The sequence below is a fragment of the Mobula hypostoma genome, chromosome 8 (assembly GCF_963921235.1).
Source record: "Mobula hypostoma chromosome 8, sMobHyp1.1, whole genome shotgun sequence".
NCBI classification, from domain to species: Eukaryota; Metazoa; Chordata; class Chondrichthyes; order Myliobatiformes; family Myliobatidae; genus Mobula; species Mobula hypostoma.
The window spans coordinates 121,480,055-121,496,967 of NC_086104.1; the positions used below are offsets into that span (position 1 = coordinate 121,480,055).

At 46.2% G+C, this 16,913-nt stretch overlaps 1 protein-coding gene across 1 annotated transcript; it reads left to right on the forward strand.

Annotated features, from left to right (window-relative positions):
• Positions 1–1,281: 1,281 nt before the first annotated feature.
• Positions 1,282–14,890, forward strand: LOC134350893 (uncharacterized). Its single transcript, XM_063056701.1, has 2 exons — positions 1,282–1,386; positions 11,213–14,890. Exon 2 carries the CDS (start codon positions 11,229–11,231, stop codon positions 12,180–12,182), a length of 954 nt encoding a protein of 317 aa, XP_062912771.1. The 5' UTR covers positions 1,282–1,386; positions 11,213–11,228; the 3' UTR covers positions 12,183–14,890.
• Positions 14,891–16,913: the final 2,023 nt, after the last annotated feature.

The window sequence follows — 16,913 nt, forward strand, 5'->3', positions numbered from 1 at the left end:
TTTCTTCTCTGAGTGGAGGCCTGTGACTAGTGGTGTGCCACAGGGATCAGTGCTGGGTCCATTGTTATTTTTCATCTATATCAATGATCTGGATGATAATGTGGTAAATTGGATCAGCAAATTTGCTGATGATACAAAGATTGGAGGTGTAGTGGACAGTGAGGAAGGTTTTCAAAGCTTGCAGAGGGATTTGGACCAGCTGGAAAAACGGGCTGAAAAATGGCAGATGGAGTTTAATACAGATGAGTGTGAGGTATTGCACTTTGGAAGGACAAACCAAGGTGGAATATACAAGATAAATGGTAGGGCACTGAGGAGTGCAGGAGAACAGAGGGATCTGGGAATACAGGTACAAAATTCCATAAAACTGGCGTCACAGGTAGATAGGGTCATAAACAGAGCTTTAGGTACATTGGCCTTTATAAATCAAAGTATTGAGTATAAGAGTTGGAATGTTATGGTGAGGTTGTATAAGGCATTGGTAAGGCCGAATTTGGAGTATTGTGTGCAGTTTTGGTCACCAAATTACAGGAAGGATATTAATAAGGTTGAAAGAGTACAGAGAAGGTTTACAAGGATGTTGCTGGGACTTGAGAAACTGAGTTACAGAGAAAGGTTGACTAGGTTCGGACTTTATTCCCTGGAGCGTAGAAGAATGAGAGGAGATTTGATAGAGGTATATCAAATTATGATGGGTATAGATAGAGTGAATGCAAGCAGGCTTTTTCCACTGAGGCTAGGGGAGAAAAAAACCAGAGGACATGGGTTAAGGGTGAAGAGGGAAAAGTTTAAAGGGAACATTAGGAGGGGGCTTCTTCACACAGAGTGGTGGGAGTGTTGAATGAGCTGCCAGATTAAGTGGTAAGTGTGGGCTCACTTTTAACATTTACGAGAAACTTGGACAGGTACATGGATGAGAGGAGTATGGAGGGATATGGTCCGTGTGCAGGTCAGTGGGCCTAGGCAGAGAATTGGTTTGGCACAGCCAAGAAGGGCCAAAAGGCCTGTTTCTGTGCTGTAATGTTCTATGGTTCTATGGAACGCCCGTTCTGGGTCGGACCCCTCCAGTGAGTGAAGATGAAGGGTAGTGGGGGGAGTGGGTGGGGTCGATTGCTGTGTGTGTGTGAGAGAGACAGAGACACAGATACAGACTCGACCCCATTGAAGATCCTCCTGTGACGAGTCCCGTCCGCCTGCGGAGCTGGTGTTTTGATCTAGCTCCGCCCGCTGTCCCATCTCGGAATTACAGCGGGCTCACCATATGCGTTGGAACTGGAACTGCGGAAAATGTCTCCCAGCCGAGAGAAGAAGCGGCTGGATCCAAACCCGTCCACGGACATTAGTTGCGGTCAAGCGGGACGAGTGCACAGTATCATCCCACTACAGGTACATGCCCCGGAATCGGAGGAGTTGGGTTTGGGAAACATTCAGATAGAGGAACTCGGGAACCGTACGATCAGTGGCGAGCAGCGGGAGGTGGACTTGGGCCAGGCCAGGCCGGCATTACGAGTGGACAGAATCAGGTGTAGAATCACCGTCAGCAAGGCGGGACCCCGGGGGTGAATTACCCCGGAGCTCAGACCGTATGAGGCGCAGGGTTTTGCCTGTTGCCTGCGGATCAGAATCAGGTTTCTTTATAAAGGTGAAATTTGTTGTTTTGCAGAACAGTACAATGCAAAGGCTTAAAATCTCTAAATAACAATGCAGAACAAGGTGTTGTTGACAGTTCGCGCGTCTCCTTTCTCACCGCCCCCATGGGGTCTTTTCTTTACCGCCCCCCCCCCGTTGAGGAAGAGTCATTTGTCGGAGAAAAGAGGAACCGAAACTGCACAGGACTGTAACCGCGGCCTCACCAACGTCATATGTAAACTGCATTACAACCCCAACTCCTGTACTCAGCGCCCTGGCTAATGGAGAGCAGCGAGCCAAGCTCTTCCTTCCCCACCCTGTCTACGTGTGACTCCGCTCTCAGTGAACTCTAGTCGTACTTGGAGGTCCCTCTATTCCATTGCACTCCCCAGGGACCCTACCATTCATTGTACAAGTTCTACCCCTGTCTGATCTCCCAATTTGCAACCTTGCATTATCTGGATTAAAAACCATTTGCCAATGCTTAACCCACAACATCCTGCTCCCCTGTGAATATGCATAACCTGTGTACAGTACCTGTTTTGATATCGTCTGCAAAGTTCCCATCACTTGTGTCCTATTTCACATCCAAATCATTTATATGACTTAGAGACAGCAAAGGACCCAGCACTAACCCCGTGGAATTCCACTGGACACAGGCCCCCAGTTCCACAATCAACCCTCGACCATCACACACTGCTTCCTACCACTGAGCCGTTCTAAATCCAGCCCACTGTCTCCTCCTGGATCCCATAAGGCATAGGAGTGTGTTAGGCCTCTTGGCCCATCGTGGCTGATTTGTTATCCCTCTGAACCCATTCTCCCACCTTCTCTTGTAACCTTTGATGCCTGAACCAAGAAGGCATCAACCTCTGCTTTAGACATATGCAATGACCTGGCATCCACAGCCACCCATGGCAATGAATTCCACAGATTCTGGCTAAAGAAATCCCTTCTCAGTTCTGTTCTAAATGGATGCCCTTCTCTTCTGAGGCTGTGCCCTCTTGTGTAGGCCTTTCAATATTCCTCCGCTCCCCCCCAATTCCTTTACACTCCAGCAACTCCAGAATCATAACCATTCAATGCCCCTCATTCTTTAACCCATTAGTTCACAAATTCATTATCGTGACCCTCTTCTGAACCTTTCCAATGGCAGCATATCTTTTCTTTGATAAGAGGCCCAAAACTGCTCACAATACCCCAAGTGCAGTCTGACCAATGCCTTATAAATTCTCAGCATTACAGCCTTGCTCTTATATTCTAGTCCGCTCAAAAATGAAGGCTAACATTGCATTTGCCTTCTAACACACAGAGGTAACCTTCAGGGAATCCTGCATGATCTCCTAAGCCCCTTGGCTCCTGATTTTTAAATTTTCTCCCTGTTTATTAAATAGTCTACATCTTTATCCTTCTACTAAAGTCCATGGAAATGCATCTCCATGCACTAAATTCCACCTGCCACTTCTTTGCCCATTCTCCCAATCTGTCCAAGTCCTTCTGCAGACTCCCTGCTGTATGGAAGGTTAGGTTTCCAAAGTTTACAAACTAAAATTAATATCCTGATGAAGGATCCTAGGTGAAACCTTCAATGTTGACTGTTTATTCCCCTCCATTGATGTTGCCTGTCTTGTTGATTTGCCCAGCATTTTGTCGGTGTTGCTCTGAAGAAATTGTGTGTGTAAAATTAACAAGAAATTGTATATAATAGCTGTTGTGTTTATTTTGTTTAAATGCAAGCATGCAAACTACACACAGCTGCCACTTTGTTCTTCCCCATTCTGATGTCTGGTCTGAACAACATCTCAAACTCTCGAGTCTGCAGAACTTTATGCATTGAGTTGCTGATACATGATTGGCTGATTCCTTATTTACAGTAACCAACAACTGCAGCTATCTTACTGAATGCAAACTTACTATACTGTATTGCAGCTAGGAAAAGCTATTTTGGTGACATTTATACCGGAGGTGTGGCTGCTGTGACAATCTGAGAGACAACAACAATTAGCTTGACATCAGACTTTTGGATTTAATTACGTTATGACTTTCTGGGTTTTGTAAATCTGGGGCTCTGTTCTCACTCTCTACCTGCTCCCATTCACTTGGTGACCTCACCTGCATCTTCTCCCCATGGGCACCCTGTATTTGCCCCATCAGAGATACCAGCCCCCCTTGCCATTTAATAAGCACCTTGTGTCTGCTGCCTGTTTCCGGAGGATTGGTAACTGGCCTTCAATTGTCACATGTACTAAGACACAGATCACGAGTTCATCTTCTTGGGTACGAGAGGTTTGGTGCTGGTGGGACACGTGGTTGTCCTTGAGTCTGGTCGGATGAATTTCAAATGTTTGTATATTCTGCCTGACAGGAGGTGGGAGAGGAGAGAATGCCCAGGGTCGGAAGGGTCCTGATTTCTGATGATCCCGTCCTCTGCTGATAGTGAGATCTCACCGTGCGTAGACGCCCCACAACATTCTGTCTGGGCCAACCTTCCCACGAGCCACACATTCCGCACCTGGGTATAGAATAGAGAGTCTGATCACAGGGTGACAGAGGCAGGGAGGGACATTCAGGGAGAGGAGGTGAGATGGGAGGGGGTTAACAGCTGGAAGGGGAACTGAAGAATGGAAGGGGTACAGCGAAGCCACCAATGGGGAGCTCTGGAATAGAGATTCTCCAGGAATGGATGTGGTCACTTACCAGAGAAAGAGAAGCACAACCCTGGCTCACAAAACTTCCACTGTGGTGGGCTGGATGTCCCATATGTCACTGTCCTCTGTCTGGGACTCTCTGAACCTGTAGGATGTGGTGGGTACACAGTGTCGAGCAGCTCTCCCAAGTTGATATGGGTCTCAGTCGGGAGAGTCAGTGATTTTGAGCCAACGCAAGCAGGAGGTAAGATTATCCCACATGGGTAGTCTGCCACAGGACCCGGGAACACAGCCACACAGCAAAGGAACAGGCCATTTGGCCCATCTTTTCCATGCCAGCCAAGAAGTAGAAAGTTGGTCCCATTTTGCCACAGTTCACCTATATCCCTCTAAACATCTCCTGTCCAAGTGTCTTTTGGAATTCAGAAAAGCAAACTGGGAAAAATTCACTCTGTAAGTTGACGATCTGTAGAAGAATACCACCCATGACCAAAAATTTCCACCCATTTCGTAGACTCAGGCAAAAATGCGCAAAAGAGGCAAAACCGAGAGGCTATCGACAAGAATACATTCCTTGTTCGTCTAAAGAAAAAGAAAAGCTATTTCAACAGTTTAAAACAGGTTATACAACAACAGATGATCTCCTCAAATCACTCCATGACAGATGGAATGGATGGTTAGAAACTGGCAAAAAAAAAACCTGCAAGGAACCACCTCAGATCCCCAACACAGCACCCAAGCAACAAACCAATTATTCAGTCAGTGCAGACAGTAGCCAAACACAGGTCAGACATGCACAGAAAAACTTTACAAAAGGGCACCAGAAGCTGGTGACACACTTACATTTCTAATAACACCAACCGAATAAAATGCAGCGTGCAATGCATTAAATCAGCAAAAGCCAGAGGGTATCGACGGTATCGATCCAGAAATGCTGAAACATCGTGGAGAAGAGAGTATCAAGTGATGTCATACCAAACGGTAAATACCCCAACACTTGGAAATGTGCCAAAGCCATTGTGATACCTAAACCAGGAAAGCCTGCATATGATCCTGCAAGTTACCACCCAATCTCTCTGCTCTGCTGTACCTACAAACTACTAGAATATTACCTTTGATAGATCTTCACATCACGATCGAACAAGCTGGCCTCAGGCAACACTACAGTAGCAGTGAACAAGTTCTTGCACTCACATCATACATCGAGTCAGGCTTTGAACTCAAAAATAAAACCGGAGCAACTTTGTTTGAAAGTTAAAACTAGCCCGAATCATCCCATGTAAAATGTTCCTATGTCTCCTCCACAGAATGACAGACACCCATTCTTTCTTCACCTGCCTCAGAAGTGACACTAGTCACATTATGAAATTCCACAATGGTGTCCCCCCAAGGGTCAGTTTTGGCTACCACCTTGTTCAATCTGAAACCACTTGAACAACGTCAAATCCATTGGAAAAACCTTACAGGACATCAACTCCTTATCCAATGACTTCTCAAAGTGGTACCCAAATATGAATGTCAACAGTATCTTCCATATTTCATCTGACCAATTGTCTAACCAAACCTAAACTTGATATCAAACTAAATGATAAACAGCCACCCAACAATCCACACTCAAAGTACTTGGGAGTCACACTAGATCGACCTGCCCCATACAAGATCCACCTTCAAAATGTTGCAAAGAAACTAAAATCCAGAGTGGCCGTGATCAGGAAGATAGCAGAAAGTGGGGTGCTAACTAGTCAGTCCTACGAATATCCAGCCCAGCACTGTTTCTCATTCACTGAATATTATGCACCCTCCTGGGAGAGAAGTGTTCACACAAACATCATCAATACACAGCTCCATACTTCTATGAGAATGATCTCGGGAGCCCTAAAATCCTCACCTGTGCAATGGCTCCCAACAATGAGTGGAATAGCATCCCTGGAGATCCGTACAAGAGCAAGCAGCTTCTGTAAAATTCTACAAGCATTTCCAAAATATGCCCAACGACATTCCAGTTAGTAATCTCATCTAAAATGCTCCTCCACTTCCCAACTCAAATCCAAAAACCTTTCTACAACTTGAAAAACCTTGACTCCTATGATGAACACACCGAATGGCTCCAATACTGGTGCACCAACACGCCCCTCTCCCCGGCAGAGATCTGAACGACAACCCCCACCTTGCTCCTCTCGGGCTTTACGACAGTTACCGGAAACAACTGGACAGACACAAATAGACTCAGAAGTCAACATGCTAAAACAGCGCAAACAATACCCTAGGTCCAAGCATGTTCTCTAACCAAGGTCCGAGACCAGCCGTGGCCCATCAATCCAGCCGAGAGCTGAGGGAGTGGCTTGACTAAAAATAATCAGAAGTATGAAGAGAAAAAACACGTGCCATATGGGACTAGAAAGACTGCACTTAGCAATGAACCAAGCTGTGGTGGTGATGGGGGCCTTTACTTCCTCAGCAGGCAAAAGAAATTACCCCGTTGACCCTTACCAATGTATTATTAAGACACTGAAAATATCCGGTACGTACCCTTCACATTTGGCATGGCAGATGCTCTGTACGAGATCCCATGCAACTGTAGTAATCTGTAGACACAGCTCAGCACATCACAGAAACCATCCTCCCATCCATGGACTGATTATGCTGGCTGCTCGACAGCTGTACAGACAAATAACAGATTCCTCTATTCCCCTCTCTGGTCTCTACCTCTTCACCTGATCTGTCCCCCACCTCACCCACGTGCCTTTCTTCCCTTTCTCCCATGATCCATTCTCCATTCGCAACAGATTCCCTCTTCCCCAGCCCTTTCCCTTTCCCAAACACCTGCCTTCACCCCCTCACCTCTGTCTCATCCTCCTCTCCCCCCCCCCCACCATTTTGTTCTTTCCCTTCCCTTTCAGTCCTGTGGAAGTTCCGAAACTTCGACGGTTTAATGATTTACATATGACGCCTGACTTGCTGACTTCCTTCGGCATTTTGTGGGCATTGCTCAGGTTTTCCAGTATCTGCAGAATCGCTTGTGTTAAAGTTTCCAGCCACCCCAGACAGTCTCTTTCCATCCCCTCCCATAAGTCAGAGACACAGAAATCTGACAGACGTACCACCAGACTCAAAGCCAGCTTTGGCCCTTCTCTTCTCAGACTGTTGTGTGGTTCCTCGGTGCAGTAGATTGACTCGGTCTCATTAAGATCTGCAGCTTAACGTTTACCTGCACTGCACTTTCTCTGTTGCTTTTTTCTGTTTCCTGTCATTATTTAACCTTGTTCTATTGTGTAATGATCTGATCAGTATGAACAGTGTGCAAGACAAGCTTTTCACTATCTCGGTACACATGACACAATAAACCAATTCTGATTTCTAATATGATTAAGATATTCAGGAACTTCTTAGAAACTGATGTGATTGTGCAGAGAATGGAGGGATTTGGACCATGTGCAGTCAGGAGGGATCCATTCAGTTATGGGTTTCATTACGTTTTAATCGATTTGACAAAGTATTTTGGGCCAAAGTGCCTGTTCCTGTGCTGTACGGTTCTAAGTCTAGAAACCAGAGTCTCTCTCGAGTAGCATGGAGAGAATATACATCGGAATGGTGACAGTCTGGAGTATCAGACCCTCACGGTACTCCCTCTCCCATCGGCACTTACCTGATGTGTTGTTGGAGATCTCACAGTAGATGGTGCCAGGGATAACCTGGGTGTAGTTCAGGGTGACTCTGTCAGCTTCCACCCTGGCCTCGTTGGCATTCTGACAGTGGAGTTCGTTGTCTTTGCCCCTGGTGCAGTTATCCTGGAACTGTTGGAGGTTGTGAAGCCACAGGATCTGTTCAGTATTCGGGGGCCAGGACATCGTGCAGGGACACCTGAGGGAGCTGGTGTTTAGAATGAAATTACAGGTGCCCTGATGACCTAGCAGGAGAGGACCATTAAATGCTCCTGATATATTAATGCTTTCCTCTCCAGGGTCATTCTTGTGAACCTCATCTGGACTCTGTGATATCTGGTTGTTTATTGCAGGGGTCCCCAACCTTTTTTGCACTGCGGACCGGTTTAATATTGACAATGTTCTTGCGGACCGGCTGACCGGCCGACCCGTGGGGGGAAGGGTTGCCGACGGACAAGAGTAGCAGTCAAATACGCTGTGTTTAAACAAGAGAAAGACTACAATGACCATGAGACCATGCGTGGTCACCAGTGCACATGCACGTACATGTAACCTGCCGAATTCTCTCTACAAATTGTTTTTGGCGATTCTGTCGGGCGGGGGAGAGCTGTTAATCACGACTGGAATATAGGTGATAAATTGCTAATACACTCAATTTCGTTTCTAAAAGGGTTTATCTAACGAATTTGGTGCAACTGTAACGAAACCAATTTCCCCCTGGGATCAATAAAGTATGACTATGACTATGACTATTTAATATTAAACACACAGCGCATATTTTCCTTGCATGAATATAGTGATAAGTCAATTATCAGGGGAGCTTGAAGTAAGTGTTGAACGAACTTCCATTAGAAGTGGTAGAGGGAGGTTTGATATTATCATTTAACGAAAAATTGGATAGCTATATGGACAGGAAAGGAATGGAGAGTTATGGGCTGAGTGCAGGTCGGTGGGACTAGGTGAGAGTAGCGTTCGGCACGGACTAGAAGGGCAGAGATGGCCTGTTCCCGTGCTGTAATTGTTATATGGTTATATAAGTAAGTCAATAGCATCGTAGCATTTTAAGTAACGTTTGGATATTAAACACACAGCACATCTTTTCCCTGTATGAACATATAAAATCATTGCAACACACCAATATTGCTGAATCAGTGGGAGCCCCGGGCTTGTTTCCCTGCAGCAAGACGGTGCCATCGAGGGGTGATGGGAGACAGTGATACTCGAACGGGGTTCCTTATGTCCAGTCTATTCCGCAATTTAGTTTTCGTTGCATTCATTGCAGAGATATGTTGGAAATGGAAGCAACGTTTTCAGTGCTTTTGTGGCTACCTCAGGATATTCAGCCTTGACTTTGATCCAGAATGCCGGCAGAGATGTTACGTCAAACATACTTTCCAGCCCGCCATCATTTGCAAACTCGAGGAGTTGATCTCCTTCCCGCACTGACATGGATGACGCGCGGGTAATAACCTCGCATGCGTTCAAGCTCAACAGTGCGTGACAGGGAATGAGGAAAAGTGCAGCTGACTTATATCACCAAATCATATCGTTTCCTCACGGCCCGGTAGCACATGCTTTGCGGCCCGGTATCGGTCCGCGGCCTGGTGGTTGGGGACCGCTGGTTTATTGGGTATTCATAACAAAACAAAATCAGTTTAGTCGACAGTAAGGAAAGGAGAGAATGAAAAACAAACAAAGAAAGATGAACAAAGATGTATTACAGGAAAGATACGAGCATGGATAGAGCATTGGCTATTGAATGGAGGCAAAGAGTGGGAATTAAGGCTGCCGGTCTCTAGTGGTCTGCACGAGTCAGTTTAGGGACCACTTCTTTGTACATTCTATGTAAATAATTTGGATGATGGAATTGCTGATTTTGTGCCCTAATTTGCGAATGATATGAAGATAGCAACATCTTGCTTACCAGTAGCCTATCTTTATGATATATTTGCAACTTATTTGTATACAGTATCTTGTATATTATTTTGTATCATTTGTGGTATACTTAATGCTTGCCTTGTACTTCCCATAATGGGAATTTGGACACCTTTTGATTTTATGTTTTTCTTTCTGTCAGTTTTACCCTACCGCCAGTTGCTACATTAAAGAATGTCAATTTGGAACGTGTTTGTCAGTGTAGTAATTGGGGATGCAGTCCATCTGCCTGTCAATTCATGCAAGGCATGTGAAGAGGACAGAACAGTAAAGAGGCAGCCATGGAAGAGCAAAATGAAGACCTTAGCTCCAAAATTGATCTTCAAACCCATGATCCAGTGGAGCGCACAGAAGAGTATATGGAAGAGCAGGCAAAGCCTGCTACCAATCAGTCAATACCTACATTAGAAGGAATCTCCACTATCAGTGTTAGTCAACCAGTGTGCACCCAGAGCTACTGTGCAGTGTCACATTTAGGATGATAAACCCTGTCATGACCGTCATCCTCAGGAGCGTATTTCTTTGGTTGGAAGTCAGTTAAGGCACACTGACGCTCACATGTCACAGCCTTCGGGTAGAAAGCCCCAGATAGTGCGGAGTTCAAGGGGAGCCATCGATCGCGTGAGTTACACAGAGGTATCGAATGACAGAGAACGTCCTCAAGCACCCCAGTATGCATAGGCTGAACAGACTAATCCTGCTGATAGTCAGAGCATGTCGGACTTCGTCAGGTTTTTTGCAATACGCGAACTTGTGACCTCAGGGCTTCTGCAGTTTAGTGACCATCCTGAGAGCTACAGGGCTTGGAATACGTCATTCCTGAATGCCATACGAGGTCTAAACCTTACAGATAGTGAAGAGATGGACCTCTTGGTGAAGTGGCTAGGTACCGAGTCAGCTGAACATGTGACAAGGATAAGAGCTATGCATGTCCATCACCCGCAGAGAGGGCTCAAAATGGCTTGGAACAGACTTGACGAGTGTTATGGGTTGCCAGAGGTAATTGAGAATGCGCTGTTTAGGAGAGTGGATAGCTTCCCTAAGATCTCTAAAAAGGACCACAGGGAAGTTAAGAGAGCCAGGTGACTTGTTAATGGAGCTTGAAGCCGCTAAATCTGATGGGGACCTACTGGGACTGGCCTACTTAGACACAGCCCGTGGTATCAACCCCACTGTGCAGAAGCTGCCATATAATTTGCAGGAGAGATGGCTCTCACTTAGTTTTAAGTTCAAGGAAGAGCATAATGTTGCCTTTCCACCGTTTGCCTATTTTGTGGAGTTTGTTTGTCAGCAAGCCAAGATGCGAAATGATCTCAGCTTTTCTCTCGTTCCAGGCAGTACTGACCCTCCAGCGATGGGAAAGTCAGCTTCTAAGTACAGCAGTCAGAGGCCTCCAATCCCAGTCCACAAGACTGAAGTGTCTCCTTACACCTCCTCTTCGGCTGACGCAACACGCAAGAGTAAAGTGGATCCTGCTAAGCAATGCCCCTCACACAATAAACCACACCCCCTTCAAAAATGCTGTGGATTTAGGGAAAAGTCCATCGAGAATAGGAAAGTCTTTATAAAGCAGCATGGCATCTGCTACAAATGCTGTGCATCATCAGCACATCTAGCCAAAAATTGTGACAGCAGCATAAAGTGTGCTGAATGTGGAAGCGAGAGTCACAGCTCAGCCCTGCACCCTGGACCTGCTTCTTGGTCCTCAGAGGCCCAGACCCCTGCATGTGAGCATGGCGGGGAGGAAGGGAACAATATTGAAGAAGCTACTGTTGCTTCAAGCTGTACACGGGTCTGTGGGGGAGACCTCACTGGAAAATCGTGCTCAAAGATTTGTCTCGTGAAAGTCTACCCAGCTGGCCAGCAGGAAAAGGCAATCCGGTTATATGCGATACTGGACGATCGGAGTAATCGCTCATTGGTAAGGTCTGAGTTCTTTGACCTTTTTAACATCAAAGGCCACAATTCTCCTTACTCCCTCAAGATGTGTGCTGGTGTGGTTGAGACAGCAGGCAGAAGAGTGCATGGCTTTCAGGTGGAATCCATGGATGGGCAGGTTATTCTCTCTCTACCAACACTGATTGAGTGTAGTGCGATTCTGAATAATCACTCTGAAATCCCCACACCGGAAGCAGCACTGCATCATGCTCATCTGAAACCTCTGGCGCAAAAGATCCCAGAGCTCGACCCTCAGGCTCCCGTCATGATCCTGCTCGGAAGAGATATCATAAGGATCCACAAAGTACGGAAACAGATAAATGGGCCACATGACTCCCCCATGCTCAAAAACTGGACTTGGGATGGGTAATTGTTGGCAACGTTTGTCTAGGAAATGTCCACAAGCCGGCCACTGTGAGCACCTACTATACCAACCCTCTGGAAAATGGCCGCCACTCCGTCTTTGAAACATGCCCTAATCGCTATGTCATAAAGGAAAAGTGGTACGGCAGCAAGGCCCTAGGTCTCCCTGCACCTGTCCATGTGGAGGGTCCCACATGTGAGGACTACGGAGACCACCTGGGTTGTAGTGTCTTTCAACAGACAAAAGATGATTACAAGATGGGCCTTTCAGTTGGGGAGATAGTCTTTCTGAAGACTATGGAACAGGGAGCCTATAAAGATGAGGACAATAGCTGGGTAGCTCCCCTGCCATTCAGAGAGCCACGACCTCGTCTTCCCAACAACAGGTCACAAGCAGCAGACTGTCTTTCTGAACAAGAAGCCTGAGTTGAAGGATCATTTCATCTCATACATGGAAAAGATATTCCAGAATGGCCACACGGAGGTAGCTGCTCCCCTTGGAAGAGATGAAGAATGTTGGTACCTCCCTTGCTTTGGGGTTTACCATGCAAAGAAACCAGGTCAGATTCGGGTGGTCTTTGATTCAAGTGCTCAACACAAGGGAGTCTCACTGAATCAGGTCCTCCTGACTGGCCCGGACCCCAGCAACAGTCTTCTTAGGGTACTTATCCGCTTTCGTAAGGACTCCATTGCCATCACAGTGGACATATAACAGATGTTCCACTGTTTTGTCGTCAGGCCGGAAGACAGAAATTTCCTGAGATTTCTTTGGTATCAAGACAACAACCTGGAAAATGACATCATGGAGTATTGCATGAAAGTGCACGTCTTCGGGAATAGTCCGTCACCAGCAGTTGCCATTCACTGCCTCAGCCGAGCCGCTGAAGAAGGGGAGAGGGAGTTTGGCAAGGATGCAAGGCAGTTTGTTGAAAGAGACTTTTATGTTGATGATGGACTTAAGTCCTTGTCCACATCAGAGGCTGCTATCGACCTGCCCAAAAGAACGCAGAACATGCTGGCTTGCTCCAACCTCAGGCTACATAAACTAGCCTCAAACAGCAAAGAAGTCATGGAGGCATTCCCCACTGAGGATCACGCCAACGATCTTAAAATTCTGGATCTTGGTGTCGACTCCCTACCCATACAGCGCAGCCTTGGACTCAGCTGAGATTTGAAGACAGACACTTTCCTATTCCAGGTGGCAGAAGAAAGGAAGCCATTCACTCTCTGTGACTTTTCGGATGCTTCAGATAAGGCAATAGCTGCAGTTGCCTATCTAAAGATCTCAGATGCAGAAGGGAACTGCCACATGGGCTTTATATCAGGTAAGGCGGGATTAGCTCCACGTCCAGAACAAATTATACCTCGGTTAGAGTTGTGCGCTGTGGACATGGCGAATCTCATTACCTTTGAGATTGACATCGAGTTTGATGCAGTCACTTTCTATACAGACAGCAAGGTAGTTCTGGGCTACATTTATAATGAAACGTGGAGCTTCTACATTTATGTCAACAATTGGATCCAGAGGATCAGGAGGGGCACACAGCCACAACAATGGCCTTATGCGTCCACTGAACATCCCTGCGGTCCATGCTGCAAGGTCCATCCCTGCAGCCTGTCTGAAAGACACCACCTGGTTTACCAGGCCTGCATTCTTATCTCAGCCAGAGACAGCTGTCTTTGAGCTAGTGGACCCAGAGCAAGATAAAGAAATTCGCATGCAAGTGAGAGTGCTCACCTCCACCACCCGAGACAGCCAACTTGGATCTCAGTGCTTTGAGCGCTTTTCTACCTGGAGGGCTCTTACTCGTGCCATATCTTGTCTCAGACATATTGCATGCCTTTTCAAGAAGACATCAGCAGATTCTACAGGGAGCGGCAAGGGATGACACCATTGCAAGACACCGTACACAGTGGAGGAACTCAGTCAGAGCTAAACTGTGATCATTTGATCTGTGCAGCAGGAAAGTTATGCTGAAGAAATGGAATGCATCAGGACCCAAAGAGATATTCCTAAGGACAGTCCTCTGAGGATGCTGGATCCATTTATTGGTGAGGATGGCCTATTAGGAGTCAGAGGATGTATACAGGAATCACAGTTGGGACATGAAGAGAAGAGGCCCCTAATCATTCCCAAACGGCATCCTGTTACATTACTCCTTGTGCAACATCACCATGTGAAGTCACAACATCAAGGACGCCATTTTACTGAGGGCGCTGTCCGCTCAGCTGGCTACTGGACTGTGGGTGCCAAAAGGTGTGTAAGCAGTTTCATCTTCAAATGCATCACCTGTCTTAAGCTTCAGGGGACATGTGAAGTCCAGAAAATGGCTGACTTACCTCTTGATAGACTCAGCAGGGAACTGCCTTTCACACATGTTGGTGTTGATGTATCTGGGCCCTGGACCATCTCTGCGCACCGTACGAGGGGTGGCCATGCCGAAAGTAGAAGATGGGCAGTTTTATTTACCTGTTTAAGCATCAGAGCCATCCATCTCAACGTCATAGAGTCCATAGACAGTTCAAGTTTTAGAAATGCCCTGAGAAGGTCCCTGGTGATCCGTGGCCAGTCAAGCAAATCCGTTCTGACCGGGGAATGAATTTCATCGGAGCATGCAAAGATCCAGGAATCTCCTCCAATGTTGATGAAGATGTGGTGAAGAGGTATCTCTCAGGAAAGGGCTGTACCTGGACATTCAATCCGCCTCATTCCTCCCATATGGGAGGGGCATAGGAGAGAATGATCGGCATCTCCCGCAAAATCCTGGACTCCATGCTTCTCCAGTCAGGGCCTTCTAGACTCACTCATGAGGTGCTCACCGCCTTTATGGCTGAGGTGATGGCCATTGTGAACAATAGGCCTCTAGTGCCTGTGTCTACAGATGCAGAAGATCCATTCATCTCACTCCTGCCATGCTGCTCATACAGAAAAGCGGCTCTTATCCCATTCCTCCGGGTGAGTTCGACAGCAAGGACCTGTACAAGAGACAGTGGCGGCGGGTGCAAAGCCTCGCCGGTACCTTCTGGGACAGATGGCACAAACAGTGCTTGTCTACCATGCAGTTACAAAGGAAATGGACATCCAGTAGGCCAAGCATCACACCAGGATCTGTGGTGCTCATGAGGGATTGTCAATCCAAGAGAAGTGACTGGCCTTTAGGAGTCATAACTCAGGTATTTCCCAGCAAGGACGGAAGAGTCCATAAGGTTGAGGTGAAGATCAACAGAGGTGATGGAACAAAGCTGTTACTCAGGCCTGTGGCTGAAGTGGACCTGCTGCTCTCCCCAAGGCCTAGGAACGAGGGACTTCCTCATTTAGAGGTGAACTGTGAAAGTGTTAAATTGTGGTATCTAGGGATACCAGGCGAGGAGTGTGCTCCTTAGTAGTCAGTTGTTTTATTTGTCATTTAGCACCCTTTGCTGGTAGTTTTGTATAGCAGAAATTTAGATCATGTGATCGTGTCTCTAGTTGATGACATTATCAATAGGCGTCAAGAGAGTTCTCCATGTAGAGTTGAGGGAGAGCTTGTGCCTTTTCATCGGACATCATCCTGACGTTCAGGTCTTTGAAAGCATCATCGGTGTGTAAAAGTAATCTTTGTGTTTATTATTGATTGATGTATATGCATATTTCCACAAATCAGAGATATTTGAACGGTTTGTGTGCAGATAAAATACAGATGGAATATTCATGCGGGCCACATGTTCTGGCTAACCTGTAGTGAGAAAATGTGCATAAGATACATTGTATATAGCAACATCTTGCTTACCAGTAGCCTATCTTTATGATATATTTGCAACTTATTTGTATACAGTATCTTGTGTATTATTTTGTATCATTTGTGATATTGTGATACTTATTGCTTGCCTTGTACTTATCATAATGGGAATTTGGACACCTTTTGATTGCATGTTTTTCTTTCTGTTAGTTTTACCCTACTGCCAGTTGTTACATTAAAGAGCGTCAATTTGGAATGTCTTTGTCAGTGTAGTGATCGGGGATGGAGTTCACCTGCCTACCAATTCATGCAAGTTGTGTGAAGTGGACAGGACAGGCTTTTTGGGGTAATTTAGTCTTCATCTGATAAAGAACGAATGGGTTATTTATTTCCCTACTCTCTACAACACACTCCAGTTCAGTTGGTGGCAGTAGTGCACCTTTAGGTTAGACTGCCAACTGCATTAAAATCAGAAGAAGTGGAAGAGGTTCACTTGGGGGTTCGAAGCTTGGCTGGGAGGTATGCTGGTTGTGGACAGTATGAAGATGTCGGGAAATAGTGTGGGTTCAGGTCGGGGCGAGGATCTGGACAGGGAACTGCAAATGGAGGATTCGGGTGAACGTGGGTTGGTGGAAGGAGGTTGGAATGAAGTTGAATCTAGATCTGGAAAACGAAAAAAGAAACATAATATTTGAATAATTTCGAGTGATTGAGAGGAAGGGCGGGATATTTTGAAAAAATAAGGGAAGAAAGCTTCAAAATATTGTTTAAACATGACCCGGAACAGCCTTCTATCAACTACAGGGTTAAAGTCAGCTATAGGGAATATAGATTGTGCTGGTACCTTAAGAGGAAATGATGTGTTAATCATCCGTAGGGATAAGAATCAGTGTGAGGAGGCATTCTGTTTGAAGACATTACCTGGCAAAAGGTAGTATCTATGTTCCCCAATGAAAATAGAGGCATTAGGAGTGTTATGCAGGAGTTCCGGTGGAGATTTCGATAGAAGAAGTTAAATC